Raw genomic sequence first — 20,676 nt, forward strand, 5'->3', positions numbered from 1 at the left:
AAATTAAGGAAGAAAATCATAAAATTTATCCAAAATATATTATAAGTATCTAATTGTTCTAAGCTTTATTAATAAAATTTATTGTTATTAATATATAAGTTAACAAAAAATATTATTAAATGTGAATTGACTAGCGACATCCTAATTTTTTATTTGTTTGTTGATAAACATTCCACATCGATTTTGACTTTCGTATAAGTAAGTATCTATTTATTTATCGTTTAAGTACATACAAAAGAACAGAGAACTTTCACAAAGTCACGATTGTTTCTGACAACAATTTAACAAACCATTGTTCTGGTTTAAAGTTAAAACTTACTCACCTATGAAAGACCCAGTCACCTTCTTCCCAGTACGGTTCATAATAATTATCAAGTCTCACTACATCTTCGACTTTAGGAGTTACGGGAAATTGCTTTCGGAATTTGAAATAATAATATGCCTATTATTTTAAACTAACTACGAGTATGTTTGAACTACGCGCTTTGCGAGAACCGGGGGTAGGTATATAAAAATCTCGCAACTCAGGAGAACTTCTAGGAAGAAATAAAACATACAGAAGCTCATTTACACGTGTAAGTAGTTGTATATACAGATTGGTTTCTGCAAGCATAGTATTAAAGTATCTACATGTACGGTCTTGATCAAACAGTTAAATAGTATACGACTTTTAAAAATAAAATAGGACATATGTTAAAAAAAATTAAAATATAAAAGTAGGTAAATACTTATCTTCGATTGTGTTTGAAGTTTGTTTTATTACGTGTAGTTCGAATTATTGTTGTATTTTTATCACCGAGCGTTGTGTTAAATTCATCTGCATTCAAATAAGTTAAGACAGCTAAAAAGTTCCGTAATAATATTATAATTTTGTAAATAATACTCGTATATATCTACGTTTATGTACACAAAGCTTTTAAGCTTATAAAGCGCTTTAGCTTTTTTAGCTTTTAAGCTTGCAAAAATGCAAGCTCTTATCGACATCTTGACTTGAAGTGGATAACTTGGTATTTATGTATAACATCGCATTGATAGGTATATACCGATGCTCCATTAGTGCGTTGCGTTCTATCGTTTTCCATATATTTTAAATGACGTAAAATAAAGCGCTGCTTCGTCATCATTTCAACGGACGATAGACGGAGCTCATTAATTGTTTTCTATGCATTGTTGAACATTAATTTACTCTTTGGTTGAGACTGCGAGGTGCGTGCGTCGTTCTCTTGCACTGGAACGGCGTGCGTAAACGCAAATTAAGTGTGGCATACAATGCGTTGATCCGTTGCGAGAACGAACGCAACGCACTAATATGGCATCACCGTCACGAGTATTTAGTTTAATACCTATAAGATAAATAGACGTTGCACTAAAGTAACTTACAAGAAACAAAAATAAACACACTTTTCAGAGAGAACTTACTCATTCTCTTAGTGTAGTTTGCTATGTAACAAATAAATTACACGGTCAATAAAAAATATTAATAATAGTTCAATATGTTTTATTTCATTTACTGAGTATTTATAGCCCAAGAGCGAATAAACGTGCAAGTTAAAAGTATGAAAATAATTTAATTTTCAGATTCAAGTTATAGGATTCATGTTAGACTTTTTGTTGTTTTTTTTATTTTATAAGTACACTAGAATTAAATATGTAATAAAATAAATGCACTTTCCATTGCGATTCCAAAATATTAAATACGAATATAAGTTTATAAGTCTTGGCTCAAACACAGTATAAAAGTCGATCCTTTACCTTGGATAATTCAATTTCATTGAAGATATGGCTGTACGGGTAATATCTTTGACTTTTTCCTACGAGCAATAACAAGTTAAAAAAAAAATGGAAAAAAATCACTGTCACTCATAACTGTCAATGTCATTGTCATCAAAATCAAATTGTTAAAATCAAAAGTTGTGTTGTGTTGTGATTTGGAATAATTTGCTTTTCAATATTTAGAAATACATGAAAAATGACTGAATTGTTCATTAATAGCGGCATTTGTCGTTGCTGCCATGCACAAGGTAGCTTCAAAAGTTTAAATCAGGCGCATACCTTCGAAGGACGCCAAGAAATATACTCAAATATGTTACAACATACATTCAACATAGAAGTAAGTATTTGAATTGTAAAACAATAGCAGAATACTAAACTACTAATAAGTACATCGTATTACATTGTTGCCTTTTGGTTTTTCACCTCTTAGAGTGTCACAAAAGTATATCTACAAAAATTAAGTAAGTAAGGCATTAAAGTTACATCTATTTCTGAATTAGTCGGTACTTTTTCAGAATTAAGGGTTTTCTTATGTCCTTTTCAATCAAACTCACATTCACATTTAAGTAATTAGTTAAGATTGTATATAATATTAATAAAAAAATAATTTGTAGACAATTAAACAAACATAAATGTCCAAAAATTTGGTAAAAAATATCAAAATTGTTGTAGATAAAACCTGCACCTACTGCACTGGATGTTTATTCTATATGTGACACGTGTATCCCAAGGTTGTGTGATGCTCAACAATTTAGACAACAAATTCTTTCGTGTGAGAGGCTCTTCCATCAGTTTTATAACACACATTTACTCAAAGGTAAGGTTTTATATCATCATCCATACATAATATGTCACACTAATATCAATCAGTAAGAGTCTTATTAATTTATTATAAAAGACGGCTAAAACTAATGTGATACAACGTCGGAGTATGTCCCACTAGTTTCAAACCCATACAGGCCATAAGCTGGTTATTGCAATGCAGCACAATCCAAACTGCGACGCGCGGCGCGCGCGGCTGCTCACAGCGTGCATTAGGAGTGGGGCTGAGGGGTGGGGAATGATGGTTCCGTTCCGTCTTTAAACGGCCCACTACAGGGAGTCCTCCCTTCATCAGGAGATATTAAGCTTAAAGCTGATCTTCACTGCTCCAATGCAGGTTCATAAAGTTGACACTAACAAGAATTGGTATCAAATATTAATGACAATAACTGGCACCAAAGGTGGCACTCTGAAAATTTCAACTGAACCATTCATAAGAACATTAAATGCTGAGTACTTCATGGCTCGACCCATGCAGCATGATCTGAAGCTCATCAGATCATCATTGCACTTTGAAATGCAAATTAAGTGAAATGTAATTTTTTGAACAATCTTTTTTTTCCAGGTTTTGATTCATATAACAAAGATGTTAAACAAGAAGCTGCAGAAACATGTGGTATGTTAGTTTTGGTTAAAAAACAACAATTCATGCAACAAGATAAAATTACTCATAAAATTGCTTTAATCAATACAAATATTAAGTAACATTTAAGTGTGTGTTTGAATTGTTTATATGCTTATAGTTATTTACACAATACTAACAAAAAAAATATATACTAACATAATATTTATACAATTAAAATTTTCTCTCATTTATTTATTACTTCTTTTTTTTAAATTTTTAACAAAATAAGTATAAATTACGAAACATTATTAAAAAAAAAATTCACCCTCCCACTGCGGGACATTTGAGTGTCCAAGCAACCGGTGGTCAGGGCTCCAGAGTGAGGAACCTCCTCACAATATGCGCCGTCTCAAGAATCACGTCTTTTGTATCCGACTCTTGATCCAACAGTTAAGCGAAAGCTTCTTAAGGTGTTAGTCGAAGCTTTTCGCTATAAGACCATTGACTGAAACAACTATCGGAACAATAATAGTTGACTCAACATTCATACTATTATTATGTTTGACTATAATTATTGTAATAAAGCTAGTTTCATTTGTTTACAGAAGAGAAGAAAACAACTATTGTTAGCCCAGACAGAGAGTATAACAACACAAAATGTGAAGATGGTTTGTTGATTTTCACATTTGTTGATATTGTTATTGTTACGAACTAGAGTTCAAGGATTTGGAATTAAACACCTGGTGACTATATTAAGACTTTATTCCACTACTTAATCCAAGTATCAATACACATTTCCAAACGGAGGCAATTCATAGTCCTAAATCGTAACTGAATTTACTATAGTTCACTTGTATCGCTCGTAACACTTCACTTCGTTTTGAAGTTAACTGCCCTATCGTCGGCTCCGTCGCGTATTTATACCAACTCAGAACGGCTCCAGATTCCACGGAGTTCGCCAAATCAGAACAATAACAATAGGTAGCAATCAAAATATCTCGACTTGTAAACAACTCGAAAGGGTGAGCGATTATGAACCCTATGTCTGTAGTAATAGGGTTCTCCGTAATATTATTTTAGTGAATTGTTTTATTATTATTTTTTTATTTCTTACTAGCGGACGCCCGCGACTTCGTCCGCGTGAAAGCCGTTGTAAACTTTCAACTACCCCTATCCTACCCTACCCTACCTCTACCCTACCCTATCCCAACCCTACCCCTACCCTACCACTACCCTACCCCTACCCTAACCTACCCTACCCCTACCCTACACTACTCTAACTACCCCTACCCTACACTACTACATTAAGGCTGCACTTCTTTATTTATTCCCCCCCCCCCCCCCTCCCCGCGAGTCGCATCGAGCGCGGCAACCGTTACACAAAAATAATCCTTAAAGCATGAATTAGTATTCACGCGCGACGGCTTAGCGTATTTCTTGTATAACTTTGGTGTTTCTTTACCGATTTTTATGATTCTTTTTTTATTGAATAGGTAATAATGTTAACTTTTTTAGTTAGGGATGAGTGATGAGTGTTATAAACATAAGAGTAGACAAATGTAATTAGAAAGCTCCGAACTGCTAAGCTATCGGGAGTTACACGTGTTATTGTGAGTCAACCATAAAAGATAGACATATATATGCTGTTGTGTTTTTATAGATAATTTTAAGGAGAACATTTCCGTGATACATGATTTCCATGTAGCTTTAACCATTACGGCTGTATACGCGACGGAAGCTTAAAAAATTGAGTAACTTCTCCCGTTTTCTCAACATTTCGCTTCACTGCTCTGCTCCTATTGATCGTAGCGTAATGAAAAGTATACTATAACCTGCCCAGGAGTATGTAGAATATTTGTACCAAGTTTCATTAAAATCCGTCCAGTAGTTTTTGTTTCTATAAAGAACATACAGACAGACAGACAGACAGACAGACAGACAAAAATTTTACTGATTGCATTTTTGGCATCAGTATCGAACACTAATCACCCCCTGATAGTTAATTTGAAAATATATTTCATGTACAGAATTGACCTCTCTACAGATTTATTATAAGTATAGATATAGATTTAGACATTGTGTGTGACATCTAATAAATGGTTCACAAATCACTAAGTATGCGACTTTAACATTTTACATACATTTGTTGTGCATATGCCTTTCTTAACCCTTGGCGCAAAAAGAGGTGTTATAAGTTTGACATGTCTGTCTCTTTGTGGCACCATAGCTTCTGAACAGATGAAGCAATTTCAATTTAGTTTTTTTTTTGGATTAAAGGTGACTTATGTGCTCTTCAATTTTTATTTAATTTAATTCGATTTATTTAAATATATTTTTTTATTTAGAATTTCTTGTTTTAGAAAGCTCATCTCATTCTGATGCATTTGAAGCAGAGGACGACGATCAACCTCTATCTGTCCTCCAAAATCAAAGCAAAATTAATGAAAGTTGGGAGCCCTTTGCAGGTATGTGTTAAAATAACAAAATTGAATGAATTTAATTCATTACTTACGATTTGTCTTGCGTATAACAATGGATATCAACAAGGGGCTAAAATGACCTAATAGTGATGAAATTAATTCCGTTTTGTTACATTAGAGAACACTCGTCTATGCCCGCATGAAGTTCAGTTTTTCACAAATAAAGTGGGAACCATAAAAAGAGTAGTTTATATGTTGCTCAATATTCAAATCTTCTTTACAAATTAATGAAATTGCTCTAACATAAATCTTTCAGTGAAAGTCTCATTAAAATATGTTAAGCTGTTTAAAAGATTAGCATGGACTAACAGCATAGCAGACAAAATTAAAAAAAAAAAGCTTGTTTGTGTTTTAATATCTTTTAAATAACTATAACATAGTTATTTTGAAATCACGGACATTTCATTTTTATTTAATGTTTATTATAATGTACATATATTCATGATAAATTAGTAAAAATATTTATAACAAGACTATTTAATTTTCAAATATTCATTCCAGATGATAATTCCAAAGCGAAGTCTGTAGAAATAAAAACCATCAAGAAATTCAGCTGCAAAATATGTGGAAAGAAGTTCTCCTACCACGGCTCACTGGAAGTACATATGAGAACGCACAGTGCAGAGAAAACCTATATATGTCACATATGCAATACTAGATACACACTTAACAAGGAGCTTATTAAACATATCAACGCCTCACATTCTGTTAACGGCGAATTTCGATGCACATACTGTTCAAAGGCTTTCGAAAAGGCGCGTCTATTGAAAAATCACCTCGCAACACACTTCGGGCAAGATAAATTCAAATGCAGCCATTGTGACAAGGAGTTTCAGAGGAAGAAAGGCCTTAAAGAGCACATGAAAATACATACGGGAGAGAAAAATTTCACATGCACCATATGCAGTAAATCATTTGGTCACAATCAAACGTTAAAGTCCCATATACTGACACATACTGGAGAGCGGCCATACGTGTGTGATGTATGTGGTAGAAGATTTCCGCAACGCACACATTTAAAACGTCACATATTCATAATTCACACCGGCGTCAAACCACACAGCTGTAAGGTCTGCAACAAACGGTTTTCAAGCAAAAGTTATTTATCCATACATCAAAGACAACACACAGGGGAGAGACCATACGCTTGCGAAGTGTGCAAGAAAGACTTCACAGCGTACACCACCCTCAAAGTGCATATGCGTGTACATACGGGTATAAAACCGTATATATGCTCCTTCTGCAACCGACAATTCGCGCAGATGGCCAGCTTCAAACTCCACGAAAGAACACACACTGGGGAAAGACCGTTCGCGTGTAAAGTGTGTAAAAAAGCGTTCTCAGACAACGGTTATTTAAAAATACACATGCGTGTACACACCGGTGAGAAACCCTTCAACTGTGACGTGTGTAAACGTTCGTTCCGTGAAACTGGTCAGTTGAAACGTCACATGCGTGTACACACGGGCGTAAAACCGTATACATGCAAGATATGCAACAAACAAATCGGCAACTTGTCTAAGCATATGCGCGTCCATTCAGACGAGAGGCCGTTCAACTGCAACGTGTGCAACAAACAGTTTTCTATCAATGGCAACTTGAAGTTGCATATGCGTATCCACACTGGCGAGAGGCCGTTCAGTTGCGACATGTGTAACAGTCACTTTACACAGAGCAGTGGCTTGAAACGTCACAGATGTTCGCATATTGGAAAAAGCGATTGAAGAACTGCATTATTTTGTATATACTATACTTGCAGTTAGGGTTGTGGTGCAGTTGCGTTGGGGTCCCAAAGTGGAATGGCGACCCGCAGTGTAAACGCAGTGTTAGCCGACCCCCCACCAGGTGGACTGACGACATCAAGCGAATCACAGGGATTCGCTGGATGCAGGTGGCTCAGTATCGTGATGTTGGGAAGTCCCTACAAAAGGCCTATGTCTAAAAAATCAAAAAAATATCGTCCTGCAGTGGACGTCCATTGGCTGATGTGATGATGATGATGATGATACTTGCAGTTACCCGCGGTAGCTTAGCAGTGAGCGGAAAGGTAAAAATTATACATTCACTACCACTACCACTCCAGGGCTAGGCCTTCATCTTTATAGGAGAGAGGATATGGAGCTTAAACCTACCATGCTGCTCCAATGCGTAATGGCGGGCTATACATAAATAGTATACACTAAGATTAAAGTATACATATTTTAGCAGACTCAAAAGTGATTACAAAAATAAGAAAACGAATGTCGAACAAAGGTTATGATTCACAACATTTGTCAGGATAACTTAATTAACAAATCAAACTGTAAACAAAATAAGACCCTAGAATGGCAGAGAATGACCTTGAGTGAAGTCACGCACTTGTGAATGTTGTGTGTAGGGTTAAAGGTACCTTTGACTGTTAACAAACACTCCCCTTTTCCACTCAAGTCACTCTCCCCGCCTATTCCAAGTAACTCATAAAGAATTACACAACAAGAGATGTGGACGGCTCGAACGTTACGAACATACTGAAGCCGTCCGTACCGCAAGTCGTTGCAACGCGGCGATAACACATTTTATGTATAACTAGCGGACGCCCGCGACTTCGTCCGCGTAAATTTCGATGTCAACTTTACTACTACCCCTACCCTACCCTACCCCTACATCTACCCTACCCTACCCCTACCCTACCCTACTCCAAACCTACCCCTACCTTACCTACACCCTACCTCCTTCCTACTCCTACCCTCCCCGAACCCTATCCCTTTCCTACCCCTATCCCACCCGTACCCCTATCTCACGCCTATCCTACCCCTACCCTACCACTTCCCTATCCTACCCGTACCTCTACCCTACCACTACCCTATCTCTGACCCTACCCTACCACTACCCTAAACCCGGCCCTAAACCTACCCTACCCCTACACTACCCCTACGCTTCCCTACCCGTACCCTACCCTATCCTGTAACTTCTCTATCTTACTCCTACCCTTAGCAAAATCGGTCCAGTCCTTCGAGAGTGGTGGTATGACCAAGAGAAATAGAGACTTCTATGCTAATAATATAAAGAGGTAAAGTTCGTGTGGTTGTAGGAGGTAATCTCTGGATCTACTGGACCGATTTGGAAAATTGTTTTACCAATAGAAAGCTACGTTATTTGCGAGAGTCATAGGCTATGTTTGATCCCATATTCACACGGGAACGGGAACTACGTAAATGAAAGCGCCGGGCGTCATATAGCGGAATTTCTGCGTCTTTTAGAAATTTTGTATTATCTCCGAATCTATTTAAGTAATTAACATACTGTAAAGGGCAAATCTTATCTCCATAATATCCTTGTGATTATTAAATAATTTATTTTAATAAGGATTAAAGTTTAGTTGTATAAATAATTAAGTAAACCTGAGTATATAAAATTAATAATTTTTAAAACACAAAAGGTACTACAGGGTGATTCGGACTTTAGTACCGATATTTTTTTTCATGGTTCAGTATCATTAATAGAACATAAATCTACAAACAGTTCGATACATTTTATGTAATTTATTTTTTTCAATTTATGTCTTAGAAATAACAAAATAATGGACACATTACCAAAAAAACTGCGCAACTGCTGGCGGCACTTTGTAAGACGCCGACAAAGAAATACCGGCCGTAGGCATATCGCTTCGGCTTCGACTGACGGGGGTGGCAGAGGTGAGGGGATCGAAAAATCCCTGAGGACGCCTACCGAATTGCCGATGGGCGACCAGTGACAGACAATCTGCCGTCGCGTGCGCATTTAAGTTACCTAATTAATAAATCGCATGTGCATGTCACTATGTCGGGATTTTCAAATCGCGACTATTACGAAATGGGGCGAGTGTATTTGCTCAGCAATGAACGCCTTCGTGCAGCTTGCACAATGTACGAACGAGTGAGTGTTCCTAGGCTACGAGCCCAAGGAATCCTGAACCCCGCAGTGCCTAATGTGTTGTGTGTGAACAAGTGTTTTAAATAAACTAAATGACAATTTTATTAAAACGTGCTCGGTTGAGCCTTTAAAGGAATGGACTTCATTTCCAACAATTGTTAAAATAGTGATTAAAATTTTCAAATTAACAAAAACAAACTTAGTAAGTAGATATCACTGATTAATGTAAATAAGCTGATAATGCAAAAGGTTGCGTAATAATAATCATCATTTGTATTTCATTATTTCAATCGAAAGTTCATAGTTTTTATTATTATTATTACGCACTGCACTACAGGCATTATTGATGGTCCTAAGCCCAATAAAGTATGAAGGGAATATCGGTACTCAGCTCAAAAGTGACGACCTTTAATTATTATAAAAAATAATAGGTATCGAACAAAATAAAATAAACAAAGGTCAACGGCCCTCGGCGCGGGCGCTCGCTAACCTACCTACCAGCTGATTTTGTAGTTGCCTATTACCTAGTACAGCGATAGGGTGACCCTCAAATTCTGTTTAAACGTAAATAACTTTAGCTAACGATAACTTTGTTATTTTTGAGTTAAAAAAAAAAAGAAAAAATACGTGTTTATTCAATTTTGTTTATGTACAAAATATAAAAATATCTGTACTAAAAAAAATTTCTTCCTGTATATCTGCTAATTTATAGAAGATAGATATATGGTGTCGCGGATTTTTTTGTAGAACTTTTAAAGATACATAAAATCTCCATAAATTAATTTCAATTTTACACAATAGTTAAGGCAGCGCATGCGAATAAGTCTGTTTAAGAGGATTTTCAGTCCGACCTGTATGACAAAAACTGTGATAACTCGGCTAATATATATGATACCAATATAAAATATAACCTATAGCACTCCCCGATAATGTAGCATTCTACTGGTGAAAGAATTTTTAAAATCGGACCAGTAGTTCCGAAGATTACCCCATTTAAAAAATGTGACAAACTTACAAACTTTACCTCTTTATAATATTAGTATAGATTTAATCATGGGGATCTAAAGTCCTATGTACATATTGTAAAAATTAAACTTTAGGGATTCGCTGACACATGAAAATCTCTAGATCCATCTGAAATATATTAAAAAATCATGATTTTCATGCACACTTGGAAAAACTTACCTTAATTAAAAAATAATAAAATAGCTTTTTTTGAAGCATTTAACGAATTTGATTTACTATAAGTATGTCACAAGTATTAATATATTTAAAGTATTGATTATATTTTGATTTTATTTTACATTTTAATTTTTTTATATTAATATGATATTGTCATAAGAGTAAATAAATATTTTACATATTTCCTATTCTGTTTTATTACATTAATGTAGGTTTTCAGAAATAGTTCAACAAGCAAATGACATATTTTTTGCCCTCTTATCGACTATGTTTCTTGGGTTAGATTAGATTAAAAAACATTGGGGTTTTCTATCATCCAAGAAATTCTTAGTAGGAATCCGAGATCGATATAGGATTGGTTTCGCCCTCGCGCTTCCTAGAGAACTATTTTATATCGACGTATCCGTGTTGAGAAGTTGATACACCATTCAATCGATGATAACTGCATTTTTTGTATCATGTCTATTTTAAAAATACATGTACCGTCTCTTAAACTGAGATGTACAAAATGGTTTTAAAAAAGCATTTAAATACAAAATGCAAAATACTTTTGAGATTTACTATTTCAAATGCAAAATACAAAATAGGTTTGCGTTTTGTATTTTAAATGCTAAATGCAAAATAGGTATTTTCAAAATACTTTTTCAAAATAAAATACCTTTTGACCAAATACAGCGACCGTGCAGTGTAGAGTTCCGTAGATTAAATGAGCAGTTTAATTTCTTATGTAATGCACAAAAATACCGATAACGGTGCCCCACACCATGTGATAGAAGATAAAAAATTCATCCTCACTTTGCATGTAGGGAAAGAACCCCAAAAACAACGTTTTTTTAAATTTTTTTTTTACTACTTTATAGACGTAATTAATATGCATGCATATCCACAACAAATTTCAGCTTTCTAGTTTTAACAGACTCTAAGATTTTATTTTATTTACAGCTTTACCTTTTTAATTAACTCATAATTTATTTTTAATTAATAATTTTAACCTAAAAAAATATTTTTCAAGATTTTATTATATGACTTTGTTTAAATTTTAATATATACACTCATGCTAATTTACAGATTTGTAGTAATAATAGTCACTGCGCTAAGCCGCGGACGGGCGGACGGACGGACAGACAGACGGACATAGCGAAACTATGAGGGTTCCTTGTGAACTACGGAACCCTAAAAAGGCTAGCAGGCGCCTCTATTGGTCAATATCAGCAATACAAGCGTCATTCAATCATTTCATTTTGTTTGACTGTTAATGTTGGCTAAACTTAATCACAAAGTATTTTGTATTTTGAAATGAATATTTAAAATGCAAAATACATCTCAAAAGGTATTTCAAATAAAATACAAAATGCTTTTTACTAAAAGGCATTTAAATACAAAATACAAAATAGGTATTTTGCATTTTGTATTTGCATTTTAAATAGAAGTATTTCAAATAAATCACATCTCTGCTCTTAAATCTATGATTATATATGAAAATCAAGTCATCACTTCAGACCTTCAATTTATGAAAGGTAAAAAAAGTCTTTATACATAATGACATAAGCCAAGAAAAGTATTGTTTCCTAACTAAGGAAATAATACGTACTATAATATGGGTATGACTAGGCACCCTACTGGCAATAATATTGCGTGTGAGGGCAATTTAACATTTTCCCCTTCAAAACAGGAAATGGTTTATTTTCCAATATTATTTTACTTTTTTGTGTTTAGTGTTCAAGTATAGATGTTCCTTGTTAATTAGTGATTACAGAATCCTAAAGTAAGTACTAAAATAACTGTGATAATGATATTAGAAAAAGGCGCCATTAGGTACTTACATTCTAGTAGCACTTTGTATTATTTCGGACCTACAAACTTTGCCTAGAACATAAATGGGATGCCTCGAAGACTAAAATGAAACACAATTTTTAAAATAAAATGCCATGATTATCTCAATAACATTTGGAATTCAAATAATTTATTGATAACAATTAATTGAAAATTCGTAAATTAAAACAAAAATAAAAACAAGTCCCACTTCATCATTGTACATTAAAAAAATAATAAAACATTATATAGTTTAAAACAGTAGACATTGGGCTTACTACTACACAACACTGTCAGACTAGCGGTTTCATCTGTTTGTCAGACTAGCGGTTTCAACTGTAGTTTCCATTCCCATGGAAATACGGGAATAAAATATAGACTGCGTAATACACTGATAATAAAGCTTTCCATTGATGAAAGAATTTTTAAAACCGATCCGGTAGTTTCGGAGTCTATTGGTAACAAACAAACGAAAAATCAAATCATACTTCTAAACTTGTAGTTAGTTGTGATTTGATTGCTTTTGATTTAGTAAACTCCCCATTTGGTATGAAACCAGATAAATTTTCGTGGACCCCCTCGTCCACTTTGGGAATCGATGGTTTAGATAATTATTAATAGGTACAATTACCTACATTAACAAGGGGGTATTTTTACAAAGCTTTTTCATAAATTGCACCTATACTACTCGATGTGGAATGTTTATCAACAAAAAACATTCGACATTCAATCTCACTATTATTTTATAGTGGCTCTAAATTAAGATTATTTTCCGACTGCCTGTCATCTTGGAACTCTTGTTTGAATTGGATATTGTGTACTTTCAATTTGTGTTTACGCAGACTTCTCTCTTTTACATATTTTTTAGGGCACAAATCACATTTGTGGGATATACCGCTGTGCCTTTCTTTAATGTGCCGGTTCAAAGCACTCACTTCGGCATACGTTTTTGGGCAATAGCCACACAGAAGCGATCTATCCATGTGACTCTTCATATGTTTCTCCATATCGAATACAACCATTTTGCACAGATCACACTTTATCTTCTGCTTAAAAGGCTTATTCGGGTCGTGCTTGTTCTTCATATGTCGGATAAGTAGGGATTTTTGTGACAAAACCTTGTTACATATTTCGCACGTAATCGTTCCTACACCTTCATGAGCATCGATGTGTCGTTTAAGACTGTATTTGCAAGTGAAATCCTTATCACACAAATGGCACTGGAAGGGTTTTACTCCGACATGAGTTCTGGTGTGAGAAGCAAAACTGCCCCTGGTATAAAACTTTTCTTCACATACTTTACATTTGTAACTCCTAACTCCTGTGTTCGAAGTAGGAGTACTGTTGTGGTAATCTCTTTTATGTCTGAATAATGCAGAGGTGCTTATAAAATCTTTATCACAATCCGGGCATTTAAAACGTTCTCCAGTGTGAATTCTCAAATGCACTTTCAAGGTTTTATTTGCTGCATACGTTTTGGGACACTGGTCACATTTAAACATTTTCAACTTGTAGTGGACATTTTGGATGTGGATGTTCAAATTGGTTCGATCGTTGAACGATTTCCCACATTTATCACAGACGAACTTCTTATTTGTACCGTTGTGGAATGCAAAATGCTTTATTATTGTAGATCGATGCGTAAAGTCTTTGTTACACAGATCGCACGTGAAGATTTTTTTCAGTTCTTTTGAGTGCATCATCTTGTGTGTCTTGAAATCGGACCGGCGTTTGATTCTTTTCCCGCAAACGTTGCACTCGTATCTTAAGGTGTGTGTGAGTGTGTGAGCTCTCAGTTGCTCCTCTTTTCTGAATTTCTTTTCGCATATGTTGCAACTGAATATAGCGTGTGTTTCGTCCATATGTAATTTCAAAGTTTGACGGCATTTAAAACTGATCATACAGGTCAAGCATTTGTAAACAGGGCCATCCACCGTTTGAACTACCTTGCTATACCGTTTTGTTTGTGTAGTTTTAGCACCTGTAAAATAAATATCTTACAGTCTACAATTAAATCTTATCTCCTGTTGCTTGTTCAACTTGTTGTTGGTGGTGTGAGTTTTCTTACAAAATGTACGACGGCCAATTCTGTTATTGATGAAGGCGAAAGGGTAGCCCATACTGCCGCAGTTAGGAAGAGACAATGGCAGACTCATTAATTTATGTAAAAAAAAAAACAAGTACCTATTGAAATAAATTATATGGAACATAGAAAAAATTATATTCAGTAAATTATGTAAACTTTGTTATGGTCAAGTTTTGATTTGATTATTTCTTTAATGAGTAGGTATAGATTTCTGTCTATTATTAGTAAATTAAACTTCAAAACTTGCGATATTTATAACAAAATTCAAAGTATTACCTTTTGAAACTGATTTTTCGTTTTTAACAATCGTGCGTAGTACTTTGGCTTTGGATGGAAGTGATTTTTCTTTTTTTAAACATTTCTTGAGTCGAGTCAATGTTATTGTTAATTCTGACTTTTGATCAGATTTCTTTTCTTCCGTTTTGTAGGCTCTTTTATCATTAGTGTTTTCTTCAGTTTCTATGTCTGATGCCACGTTTTCTTGGTTACAAAAATCATCGTTATCTTGGTTATTAAAATCTGGAGAAAATAATGTGACCCAGTGACTCTAGTGTTACTCATAAACAAAATTGGTAAAGTTTAATAACTCACCTTCAATCTTTATGTCGGGTTTGACCTCTATTTCGTCACCTGTAATTAATTAAATGAAATTTAAATGTCTGTCTGTGATTTCAGTAACTGTGTTTTCTCAAGTTCTTATTACTATAGTACCGAACCCAAACAAGCTTTTTTTAAATTTTTGTCTTCTTGTCTGTTTGTCAGGGCTGCTAATCTTTGGAACGTCTGAACCAATTTTATTAGGACTTTCACTGGAAACCAGAGGATGACATTGAGCAACATATTGGCTACTTTTTATACCGGAAAATTCTTGGTTCCTGAGGCATTTGTGAAAACTGTAATTCACGCGTACGAAGTAGTTCTCCGCTAGTTAGTATATTAGCAAAATGCAAAGAGCAATTATTAATTTTCACTATATTATTTAAGGGTTACAATAACCAATTTTTAGTCTATAATTGACATTTTGGCTAAACATTGTATCTTCAAATAACGTTATCTGTATCTGTAGCAAAGAATATAGTCAAATGGACTGGGCAGATTTCATTCCCCAGTCTGGCTGAGCAGGGAGAAAAACACGAGCACAGAAGAGGAGTGTTAATAGATTATAGTCACAAGTCCCAGGCTCTGCTCGCAGTTTTTCTCTCTGTCACTGTGTCTCCATCTCAATGCTGAAATATGTGTCTCTATCTGTAGCATAAGCAACACCGCACCCAGCGTAAGTAGGTAGGAAAGTAGTAAGTAGGCCTAATACTATGGATGCTCGCCACAAAATATCCTGAAGAAAAAATGTAAAAGTATCGCCGTGGAGGTTTTATAGGTTAGTATTCTCGAATGTAAAGGCGATGTGGTAAACTGGTATAAGTAGGTTATCTTTTGCTCCAAGATACAAGTTATCTATCTATATCAAAAATCACAATCGAAAAGGTAGCAGACAGACACACAGACTTACTTTCGTATCCTCTCCTACTAATATTATAAACGCGAAAGTTTGTATGGATGTTTGTTACTCTTTAACGCCGCTTCTACTTAACCAATTTGGCTGAAATTTGTAATGTAAATAGATTTTACTTTAGATTTAGGCTAGGTACTTTTCATCCCGAAAAAATCCATGGTTCCCGCGGGATTTGTGAAAAACTGAATTCTTTTTAATTGAATTCTGAATTGTTTATAATATTAGTATGGAAATTACTTAGTAAAAAAAACCATTTGCATTTTAAATAAGTAATCATAAATACCTGAAAATTGTTTTTCTATTTTGATTTCTGTATGCTGCAATAACTCATCTGCAAGAGATAATATTTAGTAATCAATAAGTTATTATGAAAAAAATTCAATTCAGTTAACTGTGATTTTATTTACTTCTGCAATAATTTTGAAACTTCTCTTCACACTGCTGTATTTGCTTCTTAAATTGCAATGCGCTTCTTAATTTTACTATACATTCATCACATATTGAATGGCTTGCTTCGATGGATGGTTGGCTTAACTGAAATTAGTACATAAATAAATATAAGTAGCTGTGATAGTCCAGTGGATACAATCTCTGCCTCAGATTCCGGAGGGTGTGGGTTCGAGTCCGGTCTGGGCATGCACCTCCAACTTTTCAGTTGTGTGCATTTTAAGAAATTAAATATCACGTGTCCCTAACGGTGAAGGAAAAACATCGAGAGGAGACCTGCATACCAAAGAATTTTCGTAATTCTCTGCGTATGTGAAGTGCCAATCCGCATTGGGACATCATGGAGGACTATTGGCCTAACCCCTCTCATTCTGAGAGAAGACTCGAGCTCAGCAGTGAGCCGATTATGGGTTGACCAAATCAAATATACCTAAGTACATATTTGTTAATGAAACTGAAATTATGGTGTTTGACTATGCATTAATTTATTGAAATAGGCATACTGTTCTACCATATACAATGTACATAATAACTTCTGTTACAGTTTCTTAAACAAATAGTAATACTTACATACAATCTAAATGTTTCGTACAACATTTCCACATATATTTCTGCGTCTCCTGTAACACTCCTGTCACTGTAAGATTGATTTAGACTTCTGAAACATCCATCTGTGTGACAACACCTACATAGTGAACTTAAATTCAATATTTCTGACATAATTGCTATTCTATAAAATATTTTCTTTGGATCCCGTTATATTGAATCTCAGCTTTTCTCTTAAATGGTCTTAATTACCACATTTTTGTGATAAACATTTTCTATATTACATGAAACCTGAAAGATGTTTGATGTTATTTAAAATAAATACACATACACATATACAATAGAATATTTTTATGTACCAATTTTTAGTCTATAATTAATATATATACATAGGCAAACACCTCCATAACTCGAAAAATGCTTGTTTAAGTTCTAAAAACATAAAAATAAATATAGCCAGAATATACATAGAATTAGGATTACCAATTGAAATTGTAAAAATAATTAGGGCTTACATTTGCTTGCTTATAATATATAATCATGTTAAGTGAATGCACTTCCAACTTTTCAGTAATGTGCATTATAAGAAATTCAATATCATCATTCATCATCATGGATGGATATTCACTGCTAGACATAGGCCTCTTGCAAGGAATTCCAAGCACAATGGTTTCGAGCCACCAGCATCCAGTGGATCCCTGCAACCCAGTGGGTTGGTCAGCACAGTGTTAGTAAAGTAGCCTATGCCAACACTGCACTATCCGGTGCGGGGTCACCATTCCAGGGACCCCAACATCCATCGGCTCTTCAAATTATGTGACCTGCTCATTGCCACTTCGGCTTTGTGACATTGGTTTGTCTGCAGATCTTCTCATCTCATATACAATCATGCAGAGAAACTCCAAGCATACGCCCGCTGAGTGACTTTGAGTCTTCTAATAAGGCTCCTAGTTATTGACCAAGTCTCTGATCCGTAGGCCACCACTGGCAACATGCATTGTTCGAAGACTTAAATTAAATAAAATGTGTCTCAAACAGTGAAGGAAACCCATTGTGAGGAAACATGCGTGCCTGAGAATTTTCTTAATTCTCTATGTGTGTGAAGTCGGCCAATTTGCACAACATTCTGAACGGAACACCCTAACATTCTGAAAGGAGTGCTCCACTGTGTGCTAAATAAGGGTTGGTAATTAATAAATGGACAGTAGCAGATTTTATCAACTTGTATAGTATATATTCTCAGAAAAAAATAAGGCATTTTTACCAGTTGGTATATTATGAGATTTTACTCTGCTCCAAAAGTTGTCATGAATCTTAATAGGTAGCAGAAATTGTCAGGTTGATCACACATAGGCAATTAGGATCCTTATATTCATCATTATGATGTTACACTCATAACAATTTGTCTTTTACCTTGTGCAAATCTTGCTGGGCTTATATTGTAAACTTTGGCCTTCTTTCTTGAGCTTGTAATTGTTGAAGCAGCAAAAATCATTAATTATTATCATAATATATAAATAAAAAATATTCTTACAAACGATAACTATTTAAAACTTATTAATTATAAATAAAATCTTTACGAGTTTGTAATTTTGTAAAATTTTTTCCATCCATTCCAAAACTTGTCATGTCACTGTAAGTTGTCAACTGTCACTGTCAATGTTAATTGTTAGCATAGACTAATAATAATAGAACTCGTGTTTCGTACGGGAACGGAAGGACTCGTCGTCGTCGTCGTCATCAACTCATATTCGCCTCACTGCTGAGCTCGAGTCTCCTCTCAGAATGAGAGGGGTTAGGCCAATAGTCCACCACGCTGGCCCAATGCGGATTGGCAGACTTCACACACGCAGAAAATTAAGATAATTTTCTGGTATGCAGGTTTCCTCACGATGTTTTCCTTCACCGATTGAGACACGTGATATTTAATTTCTTAAAATGCACACAACTGAAAAGTTGAAGGTGCATGCCCCGGACCGGATTCGAACCCACACCCTCCGGAATCGGAGGCAGAGGTCATATCCACTGGGCTATCACGATCTTGGAAGGACTATGGAGTTGCAATTTACCTGAATTCATGAATCTATACCTACAAGGCTTTCAAGGAGGAAAACCGAAAAATACAAATAATATGTTCAGAGGGCGCTATATTGCTTAGTCTTGATGAGCTACTTCTATGATTAATTGTGATTGTGCTCCTTTATTATATACCTTGATAGAAATATATTATACTTGAATAAACATAAAAATATGTTTATTCAACTCATTACGTTATTAATATTGCAGGTAAATTCTTATTGGCAGGTACTTTGTTGTAATGATAATCTCCTCCTCCGTGAGTCGCATTCATCATGTGTGAGGGTCGTGACCACCTCCATCTCTAATCCTTGTCTTTAGGATAGTATGCCATTCTTTCCTATCTCCGGCTACGCGAAGAGCATCGTAAACTGTGGACTTGAGTGTAGTGCGGACCTGGTCGGACCAACGCATCTGGCTGCGCCCCCGCGGTCTTTTTCCTTCCACCTTGCCACCATAGAGAAAGATGGAAAAGACGAGTGTGCGAACGAGTTTTATTTTTGTTCTCAGCGAGATGTTACGGTCTTTCCAAGTTTTAGCTGAGACATGGCACTCTTGGCCATCCCAATCCTTCATCGTACGTCCAGTTCACAGGAGCCATTATTCGGTAATGATAATCTAATCTAATTATAATTTGCTATCTAATTTTCTATGTAACAAATCACACAAGACCCAAAATAATAAAATGTTTTTACAAAAAAAAATTAAAACCGTCTCCCTCGTTTCTATTTAGAAGGAATATTTACGAATAGGGTAAATATATTTACCCTATTCGTAAAATATTCATTATACAGGGTGTTAAGGAGTATGTATTTCCCATAATTTCAAGGTCTTGTCAAGTCCACTTAGAGCCGAACTGCATAACTATTTACTTTTAAATTTTTAATAAAAATAAATATTAAATTTTTTAACTGACTGAGCTGGAAATCGAACCCAAGATCTCTCTGTTGAGATCCACAGCACTAACAATTGCTAGAGAGGTCTACATAACTCCGATACCGATTTTGCGCTGGTGCGGAGAAGAAAATATAATGTTGCTTTGCCGTATTGAAAATAATATACACATAAATTATAAAGAAAATATATATTTATAAAATTAAATAATTATATAAAAAAATTAAATTATAATACCGACTAACCTAGTATATTTTATCAATTAGTTTTGTCTGCCTTACACCCAAACACCTGTCGATGATTTTTATATGCATAAATTAATAACATTTTTTAGTTCCAAAAGTGTTAATGTATGTTTGTTAATGACGGACTCAGTAGGTAGGTACCACTACCTATATCCTTATTAACAACCTTTTTACCAGCATGTACGACTGAGTATGTAATTTTTAAGTTGGTTTATATTGTTTGCCGCTCCAAAGCAAGATCGCAAGCAATACTAGGCCTTATTTTTAACGTACTAAATTATTGACACGCTTTCCGAAGCTAATTGTATGTTGTTTTAATACGGCGCAAGATTCGAAAGTGGTCAAGC

At 34.9% G+C, this 20,676-nt stretch overlaps 2 protein-coding genes across 3 annotated transcripts; one reads left to right on the plus strand and one right to left on the minus strand.

Moving 5' to 3' along the window:
* Window positions 1–1,880: 1,880 nt before the first annotated feature.
* LOC112047749 (gastrula zinc finger protein XlCGF57.1) lies at window positions 1,881–9,455 on the plus strand. Its single transcript, XM_024084972.2, has 6 exons — window positions 1,881–2,110; window positions 2,446–2,590; window positions 3,161–3,211; window positions 3,766–3,828; window positions 5,521–5,625; window positions 6,142–9,455. Exons 1-6 carry the CDS (start codon window positions 1,970–1,972, stop codon window positions 7,362–7,364), a joined length of 1,728 nt encoding a protein of 575 aa, XP_023940740.2. The 5' UTR covers window positions 1,881–1,969; the 3' UTR covers window positions 7,365–9,455.
* Window positions 9,456–13,085: 3,630 nt separating this feature from the next.
* LOC112047738 (zinc finger protein 2) lies at window positions 13,086–18,756 on the minus strand. Of its 2 annotated transcripts, none has more exons than XM_052883047.1 (7): window positions 18,528–18,756; window positions 17,139–17,405; window positions 16,529–16,655; window positions 16,405–16,452; window positions 15,203–15,241; window positions 14,888–15,130; window positions 13,086–14,506 (listed from the first exon to the last, which is right to left on the minus strand). In XM_052883047.1, the coding sequence occupies exons 2-7, from the start codon at window positions 17,286–17,288 to the stop codon at window positions 13,269–13,271; spliced, it is 1,845 nt and encodes a 614-aa protein (XP_052739007.1). In that variant the 5' UTR covers window positions 17,289–17,405; window positions 18,528–18,756; the 3' UTR covers window positions 13,086–13,268. The 2 variants fall into 2 exon arrangements, with proteins under 2 accessions (XP_052739007.1, XP_052739008.1); XM_052883048.1 differs by lacking the exon at window positions 18,528–18,756 and adding an exon at window positions 18,379–18,400.
* Between the last annotated feature and the right edge of the window lie 1,920 nt (window positions 18,757–20,676).

This window comes from Bicyclus anynana, chromosome 8 (genome assembly GCF_947172395.1).
Source record: "Bicyclus anynana chromosome 8, ilBicAnyn1.1, whole genome shotgun sequence".
NCBI lineage: Eukaryota > Metazoa > Arthropoda > Insecta > Lepidoptera > Nymphalidae > Bicyclus > Bicyclus anynana.

Excerpts from the sequence above, each read along its gene's own strand:
- LOC112047749 (XM_024084972.2), top strand. The coding sequence starts at position 1,970 with ATGACTGAATTGTTCATTAATAGCGGCATTTGTCGTTGCTGCCATGCA. Across the intron at positions 2,591-3,160 it reads TAACACACATTTACTCAAAG|GTTTTGATTCATATAACAAA; the intron begins GTAAGGTTTTAT and ends TTTTTTTTCCAG. Across the intron at positions 5,626-6,141 it reads AAGTTGGGAGCCCTTTGCAG|ATGATAATTCCAAAGCGAAG; the intron begins GTATGTGTTAAA and ends TATTCATTCCAG.
- LOC112047738 (XM_052883047.1), bottom strand. The coding sequence starts at position 17,288 with ATGTCAGAAATATTGAATTTAAGTTCACTATGTAGGTGTTGTCACACA. Across the intron at positions 15,131-15,202 it reads ACCCGACATAAAGATTGAAG|ATTTTAATAACCAAGATAAC; the intron begins GTGAGTTATTAA and ends TATTTTCTCCAG. Across the intron at positions 14,507-14,887 it reads CGAAAAATCAGTTTCAAAAG|GTGCTAAAACTACACAAACA; the intron begins GTAATACTTTGA and ends TTTATTTTACAG.